Source organism: Canis aureus, chromosome 11 (assembly GCF_053574225.1).
Source record: "Canis aureus isolate CA01 chromosome 11, VMU_Caureus_v.1.0, whole genome shotgun sequence".
NCBI classification, from domain to species: Eukaryota; Metazoa; Chordata; class Mammalia; order Carnivora; family Canidae; genus Canis; species Canis aureus.
Window position 1 is genome coordinate 65,256,859 of NC_135621.1, and position 22,596 is coordinate 65,279,454.

Here is a 22,596-nt window from a genome sequence, read left to right on the forward strand (position 1 = left end):
AGCCACCCAGGTGTCCCTGTTTTCAATTTCTTAAAAGAAAATGTTATCTGCAACCAAGAGAGAATGTCTCATATGAAGGATAAATGGCCCGAGGTTGCCCAGTCAGTAAGAGGCAGTGTTGGAACTCCAATCTGGGCCTGCCAGGTTCCAGAGTTTAGGCTCTTACCTGCTGGGTCATATCATAGTCATGCCAATTTAGTCGGTGCATCTGAGGTCACCGTGGGCTCTGCCTCTGTAGCTTCTCAAAAAAGGTGGAGTGGGCTGCTCAAAGGAAAGGCTGGCGTGAACTTTTCTAATTCCCATTGGAAACAATTTCTACAGGGGGAGGAAAAAGCAGCCAGACTTTGAGGTCAAGATCTCAGGCTGCGATTGGGGATGACAGCCCCCATAGGCATGAGACAGTGAACCAAATCCTCTGGGGACTCAGGCAGCAGTGCTTCTCTGTGACTGTCATTTGATTATGTGCTGGACTCGAACTGATCAAAGCAAATTGATGATGATGATAGAGTTCACTCTAGTCAATCCCCTGACACCAAATCTGGGATGCCAGGTCACTACCCTATTTTTAAATCTTTCCCAGGATACAAATTTGACAGTGTCCCTTGCTATTCTCTTCCAGCATGCAGTCACCTCACAATTAGAGGTTCTTTATGATCAACTTACAATCTTCCTGCTTTAGCTCTTCAAACAAGTGGAAAATAGCTGGTCTTCACTCACCAGTTATACTTTTAAGGCCTAAAGACACTCTTTACCTTTTTCCTTTCAAAGCTTAAAAAACTTAGTCTCTATTGACTCTCTTAAAGGTTCCGTTGACCTTGGTGGTAGTTGTCCAGGTTACTTCCAGGGCTCCTCTCTTTCTAGAGTAGCAGCATCAGATAGACCTTTCTGCAGTGGTGGAAATATGCTCTATCTGTGCTGACGGGTCCAGTAGACACTGGCCACATGCAGCCATGGAGCGCTTGAAATGTGGCTAGTGTGACTCAGGAACTGAACTCTACATTTCCTTTATGTTTAATTAATTTAAATTTAAATAGTCACATGTAGCTAACTTCCCCAATTGTATAGAGCACATCCATGATCTGATCTTGTTTCTGGCCTTCCAGGCATTAGCCTGTCTTTTAAATACCTACCTGCCGACTTTTGCTCATTATGTGGTCCACTAAGACACTTTACTCTGGGTGACCTCTGTATAGTGCTCAGCTTCTTTTTGAGTGCTTTGATATTTTCTCATATGTCCAGGTCTGCATTTATCGCTATTGAAATTCTTTTTTTTCTACCCCTTTTCTCATATTGTGTAGAATAGTCTGACTTTGACCAAAAAGGATGGTCATACTGCAAAGTCAGCTGGTGGAGAATTACATAAGAATTCCTCAGATGAGCAGAAAGAAGTAGAAAAGCAGTCATGACTTTCCTAACTGACTCATCATTTCTATTACAGGGGCTGCGGATTGCTGCAAAAGTTGGGAAAAGATAGTATTTTGACTTCCTGGTTTTCCTGAAAACCAGCTTGACCGATCGTTCTGATATTTATATGTGTTGTTTTCCTCCAGTGTTTGGAAACCTGTTACACTGACCTTTGTGATTCTCAGAGGCGGGTGATTACAGAACTTCAACACAAATGCTCCCGAACCAGAAGTGGCTGGAAGGGCCTAACAGTGAATACGTTTGCCACCACGCATTCTACTCTCTTCGAGGCCCTCTTATTGTTTCATTGACCTGTGCCTTTGACCTTGCGTTATGTAAGAGTGGCACAGGCTTTTACATAAGATGTGTGTTCTAACATCCCAGAGACTCAGGGAGTGTATCTTTCATTTGATTAATCCCGGGTATCCTTTTTAACAATTCTAATGCCCACAGTTAGTAAAATGTTAAACCCTGCTGAGAGCTGACTTTAGGAGATGCCAACAAAAGATGACTGGCTATTTGCTCTCATTTTCTGGCACTGCGCAATCATATTTGTCTCCACGTTTAGCATCTGCCCCAATCAGATGATGATTCTCCCGAGTGGCCCCAGGAATCCCAGTCCCTCCACCCCTTGTCCAGAGCCAGTGCTCCTCTGTGCCACCCCACACAGGCTTGCCCAGAATCAACCTTACACAGTTAATGTTTAATTTTAAAAGCTGGACTTTTCTTTTCTTTTTTTTTTTTTTTTTTGTATTTCCATTTTGGTGAACAGACCAGATGCCTTGCCAAATTTACCCTCAGCTAATTGCGTAGTTCAGTGTCCTGAATATGCCCTTGTTTGCTTAAGACCTGCTGATTTGCAAAAGAAATTGTCCCAGGAATGTGGGTCAGAGGGGACGCTCACGTGGAAGCTGAATTGACCGGGGAAGAGCTTCTGAGGCCTGGCCAGGGTGCTAGGTGTGTGTAAATCTGCAGGAATAGAGGATTCTCCAGGGCAGGATTTTCATTTTAATGATCCGGCTGCTGTAGGTGGGAGAGAGCTGGGGCCTGGAGACATGGACAAAAATCAGTTTGGCTCTGATCCACCTTTGGAACCCCCTCAAGCTTTTCATCTTGAGCAGGCTTTGGGGCAAGATTGAAATAAAATATTAATGCACAGCTGGAGGGAAATAATTTTAAAATCTGGCATTTGCTCTGCCTCTGTCCCTGGAGGCCCTCTGATAAGATGTCTGTGAAGCAGGAATGATCTTCCAGCAAGAATAGAATAAGGATATAGTTGCTCGGTGACCTGCCCGGTCCCTGAATCTGGAAACTGACCACCAGAGGTGTTCCTGGGGATTTGGCTCCAGAGCAGATCACAGAGCTCCAAACCCTGCCTCCGGAGGGTGGGGTGGGGGTGGGGGAATGTGAGCTGAGAGTGGCCGGTAGGGGAATGGAAGGGTAACAGGGAACCAAAAGAGACAAAATGGGTGCAGCCTGGGGTGTTGGGGGTGGGGACGAGGGGAGAATCATCTGTCTACGTGGGTGACACCAAGGGTGTCTCACCTAACAGGTGGGATGGTTTGCAGCCTCTTGTCATTTTTAGCACGGGTCTCCCGCTCAGGCTATCCTGGGGCAGCTCCAGACTGCCCTTGCCCCCTCCCTGGCTGGCTGTGTGCCCCTGTGAGCCCTGTTGTCTTGCTGTCTCTCTTATTGGATTTGTTTCGGTGACCTACAAGGCAGACACAGTGCCAGCAACTCAGTGTATTTCATTCAGCTCTCATAATCCATCTAGAACTTGTTTTGGTCCTTAGAAGTTCAGTCATTAAGGGACGCCTGGGTGGCTCAGCGGTTGGGTGTCTGCCTTCGGCTCAGGGCGTGACCCCTGGGGTCCTGGGATAGAGTCCCACGTCGGGCTCCCTGCATGGAGCCTGCTTCTCCCTCTGCCTGTGTCTCTGCTTCTCTCTGTGTGTCTCTCATGAATAAATAAATAAAATCTTAAAAAAAAATAGTTCATTTTGATAACTGCATTAGTTTCTATGGATACATAACAATACCACAAATTTAGTGGCTTAACACAAATCTCTCGCTGGGCTGAGATCAAGGTACGAGCAGGGTTGTGTTCCTTTCTGGAGGCTCTGGGAGAGAATTCATTTTCTTTTTGCATCGTCTAGAGGCTGCCCGCATTCCTTGGTTTCTACCCCATTCCGTCCTCAAAGCCAGCAGGGGCCAATTGAGTCTTGCTCATGTGAGACCCCTCTGACCTCCTCTGCTCCCCTCTTCCACATTTAAGATCTTTGTAATTACTTTGGACCCACCTGGATAATCCAGGATAATCTCTCTCTTTTAAAATCAGCCTTAATTCCATTTGCAAACTGAATTCCCTTTGCCTTGGAACCTAACCTATTCACAGGTTCCAGGGATTAGGACATGGACATCTTTAGGGGACTATCATTTGGCCCACTTGAATAATAAGCCCTCACCTTTCTCCAAGCCATTTACAGATCTCCTTAGACCCTGAAAATGCCTATAATATAGGTGAGTGGGTGGAATTGTCTTTTAACGGGTAAGGAAGCTGAAGAGTCAAAACAGCAAAGTAAAGAAACCAAACTTGCACAGATCTCACCCTTGAGTTTACTTTGAAACCCAGGATGGAACATAAAATGCAGGTATTCAGTTCATTTGCAGGCTGTCACTCTAGATGACAGTACAGAGTAAAGAGAAGGAGTGTGGGGGGAAAGTGTGGCCTTGTAGGAGCAGCAGTCAGACCTGGATTCAAATTTTGTGCTCACCAAACTTGACCTGGCTATGTCACTTCCTCTTTCCAGCACTGCGGTGCCCTGTTAAGTGACCAAGATGATCATTTTAACACAGATAGCTGCCGTAGAAAGATGTGACCCAAATGCAAAGCTATTCATATGTATTAAAACGGATGTCAGAGAAAGATGCTGAATGGAGAATAAAAACCATGGTCCTGGTACTGACCTTGTTTTTCCATGAAGGAGGAATAGGCTATTCAAGCAATCATTAAATGGACAAACATTTTTTTTTAATTTTTAAAATTTATATATTTATTTATTTTTTAAATAATGAATAAGCCTTATGAAGAAGACTTAGAAAACCTATGATATTTAGGGCAATCCTAAAAGCTACTGGCAAGGAAGAGTTCTGACTGCCATTCTCTGATGGCCGTTCAAATACGCAGGGCCCGATTCTGCAGTTCTCCTTTTGTGGTTTGACCAGGAATTGAATCCTGAGTCTAGGGAAATCAAAAGAAACAAAGTCCCTAACCTATAAGAGGCTAGATTTAAAAGGTTTACACTGAGTTCCTGCTTGCTCACACTCCCTCTGTTTTATCCTGTTCTTTTTTTTTTTTTTAATTGGAGTAAAATTAAAGACTTTCCCCAACCTTAGCACAATTTCTCTGCTTAGGTTCCAAACTTAACAACAACAACACACACACACACACGACACCTTATTGGGGTATGTGGCTGTTAGTCAATAGGACAGAGGCTTACACGGTTAAGGCAGGAATTAAACTGGAAAAGCGTGTGCTTTCCCAGGCAGACACCTTTACCAGGTGATTCGGGGTTGGCAGCACCCATCACACGTACTCCCGGGGGCTTGGAAATGGTAAACGTAGCCTGGAGTAGCCCAGCATCTCAGAAAGCAATTACAGTAAAACACTCCTAGGGCGGGTAGGGGGTGACTGTTCGCACCCTCTCGCTCCAAAGCGTGGCTGTGTCAAATAGTTAAAAGGAAAAGGGAAGGAATGTTTTTGTTGGAGAGCCTCAACGAAATTTCCAGCGTATTTTCCATTTGCTTGTCTTCGCTCTTGGCACTGAATGGGGTAGAAGGTGGGGTTTTCTCTACGAAACCATGAAAATCTCTTCTCTGGTGTGTGTGTGTTCAGATCTGCTCTTGATATTGCTCGTGTTATTAGCTGCAGCTGCGTTTGCTGTGAGCAGATTGTTTTTGTCTTTGGTGAGGATCACGTTGACTTGTGATTGCCTGTGCCCGGCAGTCGGAGTGGGCATTTTTGCGAGGGGCTTGATTATTCTTGTATTTTCGTTGTGTCTTTTTCACTCCTCCATTCGTGTGCTGATTTGGGCTTGTTTGCAAAAGGAAGAAATATCTGGCTCCGTCCCATTTCATGTAGTAAAGACAGCAGCTTAGTGGGGACTGTTTTTGTAACTCAGAAGACTGACGTTTTCAAAAGAAATTTGGCAAGCTGTAGGTGTTATTAAGATTTTGTTTGATATGGAGCCACACAATAACACCCCAAGTGCACGTGCGCCTTACCTTAACTCTATTATTTTTAAGTTTAAAAGTCAAAGCAAAACAAAACAAAAACTCTCCATCAAGATGTTATTAGGTAAGCTTGTGCACTTGAGCTCCATGGTGTTTACGTCTCTGAAATCCAAGACCAGTGAGTTCCTTTTTGTTTCTGTAGGACCAAAAATTAATTTCAGAAAATATTTAATTCTGATATTTAAAAAAAAACAAATTCATAAATGCTGAGGCATAAATACAGAGTAATATCTGACAAGTCCTCATATTTTAAAGATTATGATTTAGAAACTGAGTAATAAATACGTAGGATTCAAGTTAATTTTAATAATCAACCCATTACTCAGAGAAACAAAAGTGTGTGGGCACCTTGAGTGTCACAGGACCACTAATGATTCAAATTGCCTCTCTCAGAATCCGTTTCCTATGACCCCATGTGACCATTTTTCTCCTTTGTCAGCATCTCTGTGAGCTCTCAGTTTGTACATCATTCATTTGTTGTAGAGGAATTTGGCTTTATAAAACATAGCTTTGGGGTTTATTCTAAGGCAAGAGGGAAAAGGAAGCAAATGTGCATGACAAGCTGCTTTATTTTATTTTTAAATATATTTTACTTAAATTGAATTTGCCAACATATAGTATAACATCCAGTGCTCATCCCATCACGTGCCCTCCTTAGTGCCCATCCCCCGGTTACCCCATCCCCCTGCCCACCTCCCCTTCTGCAACCCTTTGTTTGTTTCCCAGAGTTAGGAGTCTCTGATGGTTTGTCTTCCTCTCTAATTTTTTCCCCACTCAGTTTCCCTCCTTTCCCTTAGGGTCCCTTGTACTATTTCTTATATTCCATGTATGAGTAAAACCATATATGATTATTGTCTTTCTCCGATTGACTTATTTCATTCAGCATAATACCTTCCAGTTCCATCCAGGTGGAAGTAAATGGTGGGTATTCACCCTTTCTGATGGCTGAGTAACATTCCGTTGTGTATATAGACCACATCTGCTTTATCCATTCATCTGTCAGAGGACATTGTGGCTCCTTCCACAGTTTGGCTATTGTGGACATTGCCACTATGAACATTGGGGTGCAGGTGTCCCAGCGTTTCACTACATCTGTATCTTTGGGGCAAATACCAGTAGTGCAATTGTGGGTCACAGGGCAGGCTACCGGCTGCTTTAAAAGCCCTGCTGCTTCCTGGCTCCAACAGTGGGTTCACACTCTGGACCCCATGGCTATTTGAAATGGGACAGAAGCCCCTCGAGTGGGGCCCAGTTTCCCCCACCAAGCACCTCATTATTACTCTCTCTTACACTTCCCCTTTGTGAAAGCTACTATTAGACTGTAAGTCTCCTGAACAGTATCTGAGTCATCCTAGAGACCTCTCTGCCTGCCAAACAACAGGACCTCAACTCATCTGTAGAACTGTGTAATAAAGCTTTGGAATCAGACACTGCATTTTGAATCCCAGTTCTGCTATTTACAGACTATATGATCTTGGTTCACTTATTAGATGCCCAGTTTTTCTTATATGGAAAATGTTATAATTATTAATATATAATATTATAACAATGCAATTGTTACCATTCTTTGGAGGGGTAAATAAGATAGCACATGAAAAGTAAACTTTTAAAAAGGCTTTCACAAGGATCTACTTCAGAAAAATGACAATCCTTTTAATTCATCTACCGGAAGTTTTCCTCACTTAAAAAAATGAATCAGGGACCCCTGGGTGGCTCAGCGGTTGAACAACTACTTTCAGCTCAGGGCGTGATCTGGGGTCCTGGGATTGAGTCCCGCATTGGGCTCGTAGGGAGACTGTTTCTCTGCCCCTCTCTGTGTCTCTCATGAATAAATAAATATAAAATCTTTAAAAAATTAATCAAATACACATTTCTTTAACTGCCAGTCAACTTTGTCCTGAAATGAGCAATTCCAAGGAACATTTTAAAACCCAGATGTGTAGTTAGTGTGCTCAGCCTCTCAGTAGGGAAACATGTTGTTCAATTAAAAAAAAAAACAATGACAGTAACTTGTGGACCTTTTATTTACTACTTTTCTTGATCCCTAGAGATCTAGGGGTGCAAGGTTGAGAAATCGTGTCATTGTTCCTGCTCTGGCTTCTAAATTGGACAACTCTAAGTCAACTGAAATACATCTTCAGAGCATGTGTTTGGAGGGAGGGGGCATTGCTTGGTGAAAAAGCATGGTCTTCAGAGCCCAACAGGCTAGGTTTAAATTCTGTCTTCTGTTTGCTTGTTGGTTGAGTCTGGACAAGTCCTTAACCTCTCCCAAGTCCTGGTTTCAGCTTCTATAAAATGGGAATAATTCCTGCCTTACAGAGTTGTCATTAGAATCAAATGAGATTATGATAAAGCCCAAGCACACAGCATCTGATACATAGCAAGCCTTCAATTAAATGATGCCTGTTACTTGTATTAGTTTTGGGAGTCCAGCCAAATCTGCAAGTTTATTCTTAGTGTGAGAGTGGTTGTTGGTTTTAAAATTAGAATTATTTTTCATGCCCCCAAAATAGGTATGAGTAAATGTGGCATTTCTAACTTCTAGGGAGTTTACTGATTAAAGAAATGACTGTATATTAAGACCAGGAGGCAGGAGCTGTGAGTTCTACCGTGGTTGGTTTATTGATTTATCTGTGTATTCAGTCAGCAGTCTTCAAAGCCTACAGATGTGCTAAGCATGGTCTTGGGCTCTGGGGATAGAGTGAATAAGACCCGATTCTTGTCCTCAAGATGCCCATTGAGATGGGTACTCAAACTTGCCTTTCACCTCATCAAGACCTTGGCCTCACCCTTGTTTGTTGAGTATCCCTCATGATTTCACTTCTCCTTCTACCTAGTAGAGATGCCATGGTTCTTTCCTTTCTGCCACTGTCAGCACACCTGGAGATCTCTGTGTTGTTGTTTTTCCACTGCATTTACTTTATATACATCTAACTCTGGATCAGTGTAACCTTCTGTCCACGACTACCCAGACAGCTATAGAAAATGATGCAATTACGTGGGTTGGAATAGCTGCACATGGCCCAGCTCAGCTCTCAGTCCTGCTTAATAAATCCTTGTGGTCCCCGCTACTCCTTTTTACTGGTCTTTACATACCATGATCTGGTCCTGTTTACTTCTTCAGCCTCCTCTCTCTCGTTTATCTCTTCCTCTCCCTGTACATTGAGCATTATAGACACTGCTTGCCATTCCCTGCACACATCATGACCTTTCTGGCCCCCCTAACTGCTCATGGCATCCCCCAGGGCTGGGGATGGGGCTGGGGAGCCCTGATCGGCAGGGATTCAAATAGCCAGTTTGGAGGCAGGTGCATCTCTAGAGTAGAGGTGAGTATCTCAAATTAGCATAGCTGGATGATATGAACATCATTTCCCTCCATTTCATGATTAATAAGCAACTTCGATTATAATTTGGCTTTTGGCTTTTTATTTTTATTTTTTTATTTTTTAAAAGATTTTATTTATTTATTCATGAGAGAGAGAGAGAGAGAGAGAGAGAGGCAGAGACAAAGGCAGAGGGAGAAGCAGGCTCCATGCAGGGAGCCCAACATGGGACTCGATCCTGGGACTCCAGGATCATGCCCTGGGCCAAAGGCAGCGCTAAACCACTGAGCCACCCGGGCTGCCCATGCTTTTGGCTTTTTAAATAGATTTCTTATAGGAAGAAAAAAAACTGGCCATTGTAGTTTGCATTATAAATTGAAAAGCCCTGGTTTGTACATCAGTCTTCTATGAGTTTAGTTACCATGGTCACTCCTTTTGAGTCTCTTAGTTAAAACTCAATTTCTGGACAGAAAAGCCCAGGATAAAACTGCTTAGCCCACATAGACAACGCCAAAGTAATTAGCTGGACTCTTGAGACAGTATATTTATCTCACCTCCCTGTATCAACAATGACTTCTAAAAACCTTTACAATTCTGAGATCACCAACTCGTGAGAAAGGGAGGAAAAAAAAAAGCCTATTTTAGTGGAATGTCCCTAATAGATACATATTTGCTTGTTAAAAAAAAAAAACAATCTTGTAACAATATCTAATTTCCTTTCTTTTGAAGCTTTGCTTTCTAAGCAACCTCTGCAATTATAACTTGATCTAAATGGACCTGGCCTCACAGGAAGGACAAGCTTTATGCCTGTGCCCGGTGTTTAGGGTGTTCAGACCAGATATAGCTCCTATTACACAATATCAGTAAGACTTATCAGTTTAGGGGAAGGTAATCAAAGCTTAATCAAGTCTGAGGGTAAAGCTTCTGGTCCTACAAAGCAACAAAGTGTGTTGAAAGACTTAGTAGAAATTAAATTGCCCAGGAAATTTAGAATCTTATATTATAATAAGAATATTTGCCACTTAGGAATGCTCATCGTGATGTGTATCTCATTTAATTCTTAAAGCCCCATGAGCACCCATTTTAAAGATGAATAAATTAAAGATTCGGTAAGTTAACTAAGCTGACCAAGCTGATAAATGGAAAAAGGATTTGAGCGTAGGTCTATCTGCTTCTGAAGCTACTTTTAACCTTTTAAGCCACCTTTTAACCACTGTGCAACACTGACTCCATCAACTGAGTCCATTCATTCACTTATTCACCAAATATTTATTGAACCCTTACACTGTGTTAAACATTAGAAATATAAGGATGAATAGAACACTTGTTATGAAGACCTTACAATTAAGTAGCAGGAGTATAATATAAAAATACATGCAGGGGCACCTGGGTGGCTCAGTGGTTGAGTGTCTGCCTTTGGCTCAGGTCATGATCCTGGAGTCCTGGGATCAAGTCCCACATTGGACTCCCCGCAGGAAGTCTGCTTCTCCCTCTGCCTGTGTCTCTGCCTCTCTTTCTCTGTGTCTCTCATGAATAAATAAATAAATAATCTTTAAAAATACACATAATAAGTTGCTTTAAATGCAGTCATATGAACAATGTGTACAAGTGTTACATGGAAGTAGGTAGGGGACAGCAGGAAATTTCCACAGAGGCTATGACAGCTGAGCCAGGCATTAAAAGGTTATTTACCATGTGGGTAAGATTACTTTAGGCAAAAAGAGCTGCCTGAGGGGAAAAGGTTCATAGGCAAAATCCAGAATGGTGCTCTGGAGGAGCTGCAGATGTTGGAGTAGAGGTGTGGCAAGAGAAGGCCAGACAGGTGGGCCGCACCAAGGAGTTTGGGTGTTAGTTATGCTGCAGGGAATGGAGTCTGATGGAATTTTGTGGAGAGTAGTGACGTGATTGGATTTGATTTTAGGTTTCTCAATGAGCACAAGTGTCGGGAAGGTACTATGACGTGGAGACAGTTACTACTGCAACATGCTAGAGTACAGTGAGATCGCTACTCTGTGTGACCTGGTCCCTCTATTTCTGGAGTACATGCTTGTGCTCTCCCAAGACCCCCTCATATTGTACCTCCCACATCATAAACCCTTTTCCCTTGCAAAGCAGCACACAACAAGCTCCTTAATTGTGCACCAGTGAACTGATTTTTTGAGAGAGGTGTATGTTGGAGGGCGTGTGTGTGTGTGTGTGCATGTGTATGTGTAAAATGTATCGTGCCTAGCGTTTCAGCCTGTTAGGAGATTCTTTTGAAATGAAATTGTATCATCAATCAAATGAGCTCTCCCTTTCAGTTTTCTATCATTTTCTATCATTTTCAAACAATGCCTTCTAATTCTGTTTCAATACAGATGCACTATTCAGTCTCTCTAGTATAAAGTCCACTCTATCATGTATAAAACACTGATAACATCTTGATGCTGATCTTTTCAGCTCATCTCAAGCCCTTTTCTACACACCTTATGTTTTATTCACATCAAACTACTTTTGGTTCTGTTCAGTCCTTCTGTTTTCGAAGGTCTGTGCCTTTGCACATGTTGTTCCATCGACGCTAAAGACCATCCTGCCCCCTAGAAGGATTCCTCACTTATCTTCATGTTGCTCTAATACAATATTATCCTAAGCTATTACTAACACCTAAAATTTGTCTCCTTTGGACTTTGGTTGCAAGGGCAGGACTCAATTCTATTTCTGTTTTTGTCCTGAAATATCAGACATAGTGGATAGTGTATTGTTGGAGGTAACTCAATGACATAGACTTTGCAGAACGAAATCATAGCATACTAAAAATAAATAGTATGAACATCCTTTGGCAAAATTACCAATCAACAGCTAACTGCTGTGCTGCCTTCCTTAGCAAGGGTTTATTGACCACAGGGAGCTCAGGATTTTAGAACAGCAAAAAACCTTGACTCTTAACTAGTTCTTTTTAGGAAAGTTATTGAAACAAAGTTCTAAACCTCTACTCTCCCTACTGATCATTTTAATACTTCTAGGCACTAATGAATCAAATATTTATAAAACAATGAGTAAATGTACATATTAAACATTTTTTTGAGTTTGAATTTGACTATCAAACATTTTTCTCTTTTAAGTGATAATATTGAGCAGTGTTTCCAACATTTTTTTTCCCCAACATATTTTTGATTAGAATATACCAACTCAAGATCAGGAACTAAAAGCCTTCAAAAATTAATCGATGATACTACTTCCCTATCAGCTGAATATAGTGCTATTACAGTTCTGAAAACTTAGAAGGCGATTCTTGGTGTTTTTAAAAATCTGCATTTTTGATGTAACCTAGTGCTAAACACTTGGGTCTGTGGAACAATGAAGGACAAATAGCTATGATTTATACACTGTGATTTTATATACTTCACTAGGTTAAAAACCTGCTTCTAGCCACACTGTGTTGCTAGAACTTGTTTAGATTGAGTATGTTGATAAGATAAATTTCCGAGTGTCTTTAGTTTTTCATAGAATATATGTTCTATCTATCCTCAGGTTTTTTTTTGTTGTTGTTGTTTTTTTCCACAAGAGACACAGAGAGAGAGAGAGAGAGAGAGAGAGAGAGGCAGAGACACAGGCAGAGGGAGAAGTAGGCTCCATGCAGGGAGCCCAACATGAGACTTGATCCTGGGTCTCCAGGATCACAACCTGGACTGAAGGCGGCGCTAAACCGCGGAGCCCCCAGGGCTGCCCTATCCTCAGGTTTTAATCTTGTTTTGAAGAGTTCTATACTTTCTTGACTGGTCTCATTTTTAGAAAGATGTAAATCTATGAAAGCACAAGGATAAATTTAAACATTGTGGTTAAATCTGTATTTAAACACATCTTTCTAAGGCCTGAATGTTTTTAAATGCTTCACCACCGTGGTGGTGGTGGTGGGGGCGGGGGGGATTTTTAGAATGATTCCTATAATTAACTGCTTAGTTTTGTTTTTATTAACTTAAAACTTCCAAATTAATAATTGTTTAAAAATTAGAATAAAGATATATACTCATAATAAATTAGTGCTGGTTGCACTTTTAAAATATAGCATTTAAGTTTCTGATGAGAATTTCCTAGGACCAAAATCTAATGTTTTACACTATAATAAATTTACAAATAGGGTAGACTATTCCCCTTGCCTCATTGTTTTCCGCCTCCATGCCTATTTTGCTATGCAAAAGCTTTATGTCAATTTACTTTTTGAGCCGTTTAAGACCAAACCAAATTATTCCTTCAGCACATTTTAAACAATCCCTTAAAGACCTCTTTTTCTTGGCTATGTTTCCAATCTTGGCTTATCACTATAATATTTCATGCTCCATGCTTCTGAAAAAATTCAATATTCAAGAACAAAGTAATCTAGAGCTTTACTTCATTTCAGTCTTTTTATGTCCTAGGGCTGTCCCAACTCAATGACCCAGTTTTTATTGTGTCACATCTCACTGTCTGTTGCTGACTGCGACTAGCTTGCCTAATCCTTTTCCTGTCCCTTATCAGTTATCCCTTAATTCAAAAAAAATTTTTTTTTAAATTCTTTGCATTTCTTCTTCCACAGCTTTTAGTTTTTATTTTATTTTATTTTTTTTCCTCCTTAGGAGATTCAGTGTACCTGTGGTATCTATCCACTCAGAAATACACAGATGATTGGGTAACTAAGGTCCATAAGTCTGTCCTTATCAAAATATTCATTGTACTATCTTTAGAAGTGTGAGTGGTGAATGGCAGAAAGTGGATATTGTAATTTGGCATCATGCATCAAGAGTCCTTAAAAATGTTCAGACCCTGTGATCCAGCAATTTCACTTCTGAGAATCCAGCTTATTAATCAAAAAGAATCATCTAAGATATGGAAAAAGCAATATACATGAGGTGCTCATCACAATGTTAGGAATAAAAGCAAAAGAAGAAAACAATGCAAATACCCAATAGGAGAGAAGTTAAAAAAAATTAGCATCTATCTCCTTGATGGAATATTGTGCAGTCATTCAAGGTGATGGGTAGAAAGATGGGTATTGATGTTTTCAGAAAAGCAGAAAGTGCCAGGGATCACAACTGTTTTTTAAAAAGCATTTACAAAGGGAAAACAGCAAGGAAGCATGACATTTGCTGAAGTTCTTATTTTAGGGTGGTGGAATTAGAATGATTTTTCTTTACTCTCAAAATCTTGATTAAATTTCTTTTAAAAGTTGAGTTTTTAAAAGCTATAATTTTAACTGATGCAAATTAACAACCTATCTAGGTTATGTCAAATAAAATGTATAAAAGACTACTTTAGATAGAGATCTATTTAAATCTAGTAATAAACTAACAACTGGTAGAGGGGCAATAACACAGCGAGTGCCTTGTGTTTAGCATTGTGTGTAATCTGCAAAAAATTGCATTAGGAAAAAACTTTCAATACCTATTTTAAAATATAAAATGATTTTTTGAAACTTTGTTCTCCCACAGTTATTTCATCAAATCAACATCTGGTCAAACCTTTCAATCCATTTCCACAGTTCTCTTCAGAGAGATCTTTCTGACACCTAAATCTGTTCGTGATATTCTACTGTTTAAATCACTCAGGGAGGGGCACCAAGGTGGCTCAGTGTTTGAGTATCTGCCTTTGGCTTAGGTCGGGATGCTGCGGTCCTGGGATCGAGTCCTGCATCGAGCTCCCTGCAGGGAGCCTGCTTCTCCCTCTGCCTGTGTCTCTGCCTCTCTCTCTGTGTCTCTCATGAATAAATAAAATCTTTAAAAAAAATCACTCAGGGATTCAGAATATTAAAATCTTTAGCTTAGTGTACGAGCTGCTCCCAAGCTTCTCTACCTTATTCTGTGTCCTTTCTTCCCTTGTACCCTTCAAACCAGCTTCACCGAACTCCATGCAATACCCGAAACAGTGCTCAGAGTCACTATAACTTCTCCCTTCATACCAAAATGAACAGTTAATACCCACACATTCTTCAAATCTCAAGTGTTACTTTGTTTGGAAAGGCTTCCCAGATTCTTCATCTTTTCTGTGTCCCTTCTCTGTAATCCTGCAATGCCCATTATATTGTGCTATCACTGACTTGCTCATCTACCTTTCCTACCAGACAGTACATTTGTTCTTGTTTACAGGCAAGTGCAAGCGTGTATGTGTCTAACCACAAGCCCAGCACCTCTCACCATGTTCCCTTCCTGTGCTCAGACAATGAGAGGAATAGCGAATGCTATGGAATGTTGATGAAGGGCCAACATGCTAATAATCCGGACACTGGATTCTAGGAACAAAGAGGGGAGATGTGCTGGAATTGAAGGACTATTACTGTCAGGTACTTAGGAATTGTTCAGGGCACCTTCTTGATGAACTTAGGCTTTCTGATTTCGTCTTAAGGGTGTCTTGCAAATATTGTACCTCCCACATCATACACCTGAGAACTGGGAGCAGTCTGAGCTGTCTGTGAACCTTCCACTATTCCCTTTCACATACTTGACATGCAAACATACAATGACTAAAATCCAATTTTAAAAATCATTCTGCTTTACAGAGATTTGCATCCACCTTGTCTGTGATGAGAAAAAGCCTCTGGAATAAAAAAATGTGTGAAAGAAAAAATATATGTGAAGGTCAGCATCCTAACTAGGAATCTTCAGAACAGTGTTGTGGACCCCTGGAGAGATAGATGTAATAGAAATTAAGAATAGACAGACTTATCCAAATAAAAACAAGGACTGCATGGACTCTAAATGTGCTGACATGTAAATATCTTCTTTACCTCATTTTTCATATGCTTACATAGGGAACCGGCTATACTCCAACAGGAAATATTGGTTCAGCCTGACACAAAATTGTTTAGAGGAAAAATAAATGACTTGATCATGTTCTCAATGGACTTTCTTTTTCCTACCCTTAGTATATTTGCATTTTAAGCAAGTATTTACTACAGTAAAAAAAAATTGTTTTATAGAAAATTTTAATAAATTCATTTTACCAAAATTTTTATAGCCTTTAGCATTTTTTGGTTATGGCCCTAATAATTTAGCTATTAATCCTTTAAAACTAAATTAAAGTTTAAATGTATCCGAGGCTCTGATAATTAGGATAAAACTCTGGAAATAACTGTTAAATATAATAGTTTTTCTTGATCATCCCTTAATTTATCTGTCATATAAGCTTAATGTTCTTATTTTATATTTTCTAATAGAATCACCTATCTATTCCCACCAGGAAACAAATGCAAACAAATTAAGCTTTAGAAAAATATCCAAATGTTACTGTATTTTGAATTTCAAATGACTGGAGTATACATAGGAACTATTTTGGTAGAAGGGAGAAGTTAAAACAGCCTCTGCAACCAGGGAGAAATATTTGATCTTTATATATAATAGGAAGCAGAAATAATAAAACTAGCATAATTGGTTTGGTAAAGTGTAATTAAGGGTGGGAAGTGAAAATATTTTCAAAAAATAAGCAATATAAGAATGAATAAGGCAAAACAGGGAGATACTAAGATAAGCCTGAATTATAGAAAAGGAAAATTGGAGAGAATACTTTTTAATGTAGCTACAACTGTCTCTCAGTAAAATACATTACTTATAAAGGCACATTTCCCTGTAGGAAAGAAGAAAATATTATATCTCTTAACACAATCCAATAATAAAAATAATGTTCAGATATACCCATGCAGCTTTGTTCTTAACAGAACTTCCCTAAATAGATTTCTCCTATTAGCGAGGGAACGTGCTCATTTAAGATCATGACTATTGTCCCTTTGCTCATCTCAGCTCTGTGTACTATTAACAAGCACCCTGCTTTTCAAATCAAGCCGGGTGTGAATTTACTGGCTATGAGTTTTTCAGTGAACAATGATCTAGTAGGTGAGGTGAAAAGGGTTAATGTGCCTAGCCCAGTGCCCACTACATAAAAGGCTCTCTAACCCTGTATATATGTTTCTCTTTCCCTTGCAACTCTGTAATAAAAATAATAAACCCACAGCCCAAAAGAATTATACAAGACAGGAATAATTTGTTGCAAATACTTTAACATAAATATTTCATAATTTATTATAAAGACATTTTGCACATCATGACTATAAATACTGAACATGGTTTTATGAAAATTACAATTTTATGATTTCCTAAATACCATGATAATCCACCGGTTTTTAACTTCAGTATAAAAGCTAGGAGTAGGGTTAGAATTTAACCCTAGCAGACATGAAAAATCGGTATCTAGATTTACAAATATATAATACATCAGAATACTGACAAGAATTGCCATGTGCTTCAGACGTACTGCCAAGGCATGAATAGCCAACAAGTTTAACAGAAATATACACATTTCTAGTTTTAGGTGCTACCTAGAAATATTCCCGTAAAGCTCGTAAACTGTGACTACTAACACAGACTTCTACACACCTGAAAAGTCAACAAGAATATTAAGAAATCTGGTGCCAAATGGACACTATTTAGGCTTTAGGGTTGACTCACTGCTTTCATGTACTATACAGTCTTATTACCCCCAACTTTGCAATTTCAAAGCTAAAGAATATATAGTTCAAAACACTAGCTTTGTTCTCCTCATGCTAGAACTCTGATATTTTCCTCTTGTGGAAAAGCTGACCTTTCAGCTTTTCACTCAACAGCACTGGGTCAAATCTCTTCTATACAAGATCTCATTCTTCTCACGCCTCCTCTATATGCAGAGAGCCGGTCAAAGTCTTGGAGGTGGAAACGAGTCGCCAACTGATTTACCATTTTCCTCAGGGTAAGAAAGGCTGAAACAACTTGGAAAGTAAGGAACAAAGTAAAGATGATGTGTATCGCTTTTTCCAAGGGCAGATTTGTTAGGCCCTCATTAAAGAGCAAGAAGAGAATTAAAGGCAGCTGCAATAGGAGGCTCAAAAGCCAAAAGCCAGCTAACTCAGGAACCTGCAATGACACACAGTAAGAGTAATCACATCAGTAGAGGACAGTCTTTTGTTTATACGGATCAGCACTCTGAAACCTACATTATGAGCTCTGTAATTCAAAAGGAGTATAACATGGTCCCTGTCCTCAAAGGATTTACAGTCTTGATTAAAGGTGAAAACTAACTGATGTGGCAATGCTAGAACAACATACCTTGGTGAATAATGAAATGCACCACTTAGAGGTATGAACTAAATACAAAAGAAATAAGACAAGAGACTACTTAGGGTAGGTAAAAGAAAGAACCCAAGGACGTAAGCTTTTAGGGTTGGGTAGAAGGAAGAAGAGGCTTAAGAAGGTAAGTAAGCAAAGATGTGGAATGAGCACAACTAGGAATCAACATGTCAGCCTGGAATGGATGCTTGGGTTAGGAAACAGCAAGAAATACAGTGAGGCCTGTGGGTGGGACCTGGAAAACCAGAGAAATCTTTAGGCAGCATCCCTAAACTCTGGTAGCTGTGGATGCTTATGCAGCATGACGATTCAGAAAGCATGTGCCTGGCACAGGATTCCTGAATCTAGACATGTTTAATTGACCAAGTGTTTTCAACAATGGTGAGAAGAGGGGAAATTGTCAATTCTTAAGTATTTACTATGTTCAGGTACTTTATATAAATTATTTCACTTAATCCCAACAAACGGTGGAGTAAATATTTTCTCCATTTTATATACAAAGAAACCAAGGCTCAAGAGATTCAGCAAACCGACTACAGTGACAGAAACAGTAAAGCTGCAGGCAGGCCTTTGCTCCTTTTACCACATCTCTCTGCCTTTTCCTTGCTATGAAAACCATACTGCCTTTATATGTAGCACTGAGCAAAGGAAAGAAGAGCCTACCTTTTCCTGTAGGTTCCCCATGTAGCCCAGATACAACCTGATACCTTCAATTAAGGTTATTAGGATGATAACAGTGACCACAATAAATTTGTAGTAATCAGGCAAGATTGAATACTAAAAAACAAAGCAAAACACAAAAATTAGCATGTCTGTAAAAATCTCATATATAGTAAAACTGACCTGGGATAGAAAACAGATATTAAGAACTGTAATTTATTGACAATGTAACAATGCCAGGGAGGGGCAGGAAAGATCTCAGCAGAAGTATTAAAAGCATAGACTTACCTTCATCTGAAGCATCATAATGCTGCTTATCCACCAAAGTGGGAAAAAGTAAGTGTTAAAATAAAGTGACATCTGCAACGCCAAACTAGATACCATTTCATTATCTACAAAAGAAAGAGAAAAAGAACAAACTCTTAATCCTGGTCAATGCCCTAGAGGTCCTTTCGTTTCTTAAAGTTAGTAACTACGGGGTTGGTTCAACAAAGCTCCAAATTTTAAGCCTATTTATAATTGCTGATGGTGAAAAGAAATATTCATCATAATACTATTTAATACTATTTAGTTCTTGGGGATGTGTTATATAGTTTTCAATTACTTTATCATTTTGCCATTACAGCCTGTTGACTTTTTTGTACATTACCGGTATAGATTAAATGTGGAATATTAATATGAATCCTGTTGAACAGATAAAGATCGTTACCTCCTTTATAGAGTTCTATGTAAATAGAGGCTATAAAATGAACATGTAAAATACATGAACCTCATACAAAAACTAATCCCTCTAAATTACAGACACACCCCTCTTCAGCATACCCTAATCCCACCCATTCATTAATACCCATTTAATGCCACTTTTTCCATAAATCCTTTCCTGATCCCATTCTCCTATCCCAGCAGAAATCTCGTCTCTTCTGTCTCTAACCTGTGTGTAATAAAGTGTTAGCAAAGAACCACATCCCCTCACTCTAGAAACAGGCTAGTGTGGTACAGAGATCATGAACTGTGGAGTCCAAGTAAACCCCTAACTCCTCAAACACCTCTGTAACCCTGGATGCCAGACTTGGGATAAATTATTTACACTTTCTGATTAATTTCTCAACTAATCAGTTTCTTCATCTGTAAAATGGTAACATTAAAAGTACCTCACAGGTTGCTTGTGAGGAGGATTAGAGACCATTAATTATCTCACCCTTCCACCATGCCTAGTGCTTAGTTAGGCCCTCAACAACATTAGTCCCCCTTGCTTCTCTTTTACTTAATACACAGCCTCACTGTAAGCACAGACTATATTCTACCCAAATTTGAGACCCTCAGAGAACCTAAAATCTTGCTTTACACCTGGTACATACCAAATACGCATAAGCAGAAAGAATGAATTAATGGAAACGTACCATCATAAATATCAATGGAGCCAAAAAAAAAAAAATGGAGCCATTTGTGATATAGGAGATTCATTTATTTAAGGCCGACTGCAAGATAGCTTTTGCTTCTATGTAAGAAAGAAGGGTCCCAAATTAAGAATTTGATTTTTTTAAATTGAACCCTACAAATACATCCTAAATTTGACTAAATTCTATCAATTTAAGAACAGATGTAGATTTTGAAATCAACTGCCCTAAATGTAAGAATTTATAAAGGCTCTAGAATAAATTTCTTAAAAACAGATTTTTTTCCTCCATAGCTGAGTATATCTGTCATTTAATAATTTTAAAATATAAGAAATAATCATGGTCTCTCACAGCAAGCTCTTTAGCTTTTTTCTGTTATTATCTACTTTTGCTTATCCCTATTTAAAATTTTTATTCTGCTTATTCTTATTAGATTATCACTGACAAATGAATTCTTAAAATTTGTTTAACTTGAAGGCAACTCGCCAGCCTAGGATTTTTTTTTTTTTTCATAACAACAGTACAACTCTTGGTCAGTGGACATGGTAATGGTATATACTTGTAATTACAGTGCCAAAAGTCAAACCTACTTTGGATTCGCAGGAAGAAAATGTGTGTGTGTGTGGGGGGGGAAATGATTAATTAAGCTGACAATTTTAATACATTTGGAGAAGCCAGTCAAATTTTGCAAAGTAGTTTTTGTGTCAGAAATCGCGTACGTGAGCATCTTAAGAGTTATGCTAGGTCTATCTTTCGGCATTTCAAACTTATAATCATGCAGTTGAAAATCAAGTTAATATGTAAATGAAACTTGAAAGCCACAAGACATGAATTTACTAAATTTTGCAAAAGTACAAGTTGAGTTCTGTAAACGGAATTTAAATTAAAACATTATATAAATCAGGGGTAGGCAAACTACCAGCCAGCTGCCTGTTTTTGTATAGCAAGTGAGCTAAAAATGGTTTTTTCACATTTTTAAATGGTTGGGGTGGGGGGTGGGTAAAAAAAAAAATCCAAAGAATAATATTGGGTGACACTGAAAATCCTATGCAATTCAAATTTCAGTGTCCATAAATAAAGTTTTATTGGAACACTGCCACATGCATGCATGTTACCCTTGTCTATGGATGCTACAGAGGCCTATGGGCTGCAAAGTCTAAGGTACCTGCTTGTCTGGCCCTTTACAGAAAACGTCCCCTGCCCCTGCCTGACACCTTGCATCATCAGATTTCAGTGCCTGTTTAGTCTTTGCTTTAGAATCACATTTAAAACTCATCCTCCACGTTATGTCTTTCTCTGTACATCCTGAGTCTTGAAGAGGCCTAAATTCAGGGTGCCAACAATGCAACTATGGGGATTTACTTTTCTCTTCCCTCTTAAAAAAAAAAAAAAAATCCCTAAACCAAGCAAGAGGAAAAGATTTCTATTCCCTAAGTGATCAAAAAAAAAATTTTTTTTTTGGTTGACAGAATGATCATGACATCATGATGTAAGAAGGGGAAACGGTGTCGGAGGAGCCCGAGTGACCACCTGCCATCAAGTTGAAGGCGGCGGCCTCGGGGTGTCTGCTTATGGGATTCAGACGCTGCGGGGACCGGGCGAGCTTGGTGCAAAGCGGGGCTATTTGGGCAGCTGCCTTGCCGGAGTGGATAGCGGCTTCAAAATGACTCAAAAAAAAAAAAAAAATTATTTCCGTCTCTCCCATCCGAAGACGGGCTCGCGGTGGAACGCACTTGTCCCGCTAACAAAAGGGAAAGGGGGAAGACATTCCGACCCGGGCGGGCAGTGAGTGGGCCGGGGCGCCGGCGCGGGCTGCTTCCGCTCCAGCGCGGCCCCGCAGAGCCAGGGCGGAAGTCGCGGGGAAAAGCCGCGCCGGCCTGCGCGCAGGGTGCGAAACCGGACATGTGCTGCGAGGGCGGTTTTCATGCATTTTTAGTTTTTGAGGCAGGCTGGCGCCACCTCAGCTGCTCGGCTTCCAGTTCGCCAGCCAGGCCGCAGCACCGTCGGCGCAGGACCCGTCGTGAGGGGCGTGGGGGTGGAAATACGAGGCTGGAGGCGCCCCAGCCGCTGCCGCAGCCCCAGGCTCAGCCCCTCCTCCGAGGGCGCTTCCCGCACTGCGGTGAACCAGCTGAAGGCGAGACCGCCATTTTAGGTCCGGGCAAAATCTGGCCACTCCATACCCCGCGCCAGGTCGTCCGCAGGCCTTCCCCGCTGCGAGGGGCCTCGGCCACTCACCCGGACCGTCGCTGTACTCTGGCCCGGTCCGGTTGGAGTCGCTGAACACGGTCCGGCTGAAGTTTCCCAGCCGCTGGCGGACCGGATCCGGCAGCTCCATGCCCGGACCTCCGTACAGCTCGCAGCGAGGTCTGCGGACGCAGCCTCCTCCTGCGGTTCCCACGGCAACCGGGCCGCGCGAGA

The 22,596-nt window shown here is 40.5% G+C and overlaps 1 protein-coding gene across 1 annotated transcript; it reads right to left on the reverse strand.

The window, feature by feature from the left end:
* Positions 1-16,999: 16,999 nt before the first annotated feature.
* TMEM17 (transmembrane protein 17) lies at positions 17,000-22,596 on the reverse strand. Its single transcript, XM_077915597.1, has 4 exons — positions 22,414-22,596; positions 19,070-19,173; positions 18,785-18,898; positions 17,000-17,908 (listed from the first exon to the last, which is right to left on the reverse strand). Exons 1-4 carry the CDS (start codon positions 22,511-22,513, stop codon positions 17,630-17,632), a joined length of 597 nt encoding a protein of 198 aa, XP_077771723.1. The 5' UTR covers positions 22,514-22,596; the 3' UTR covers positions 17,000-17,629.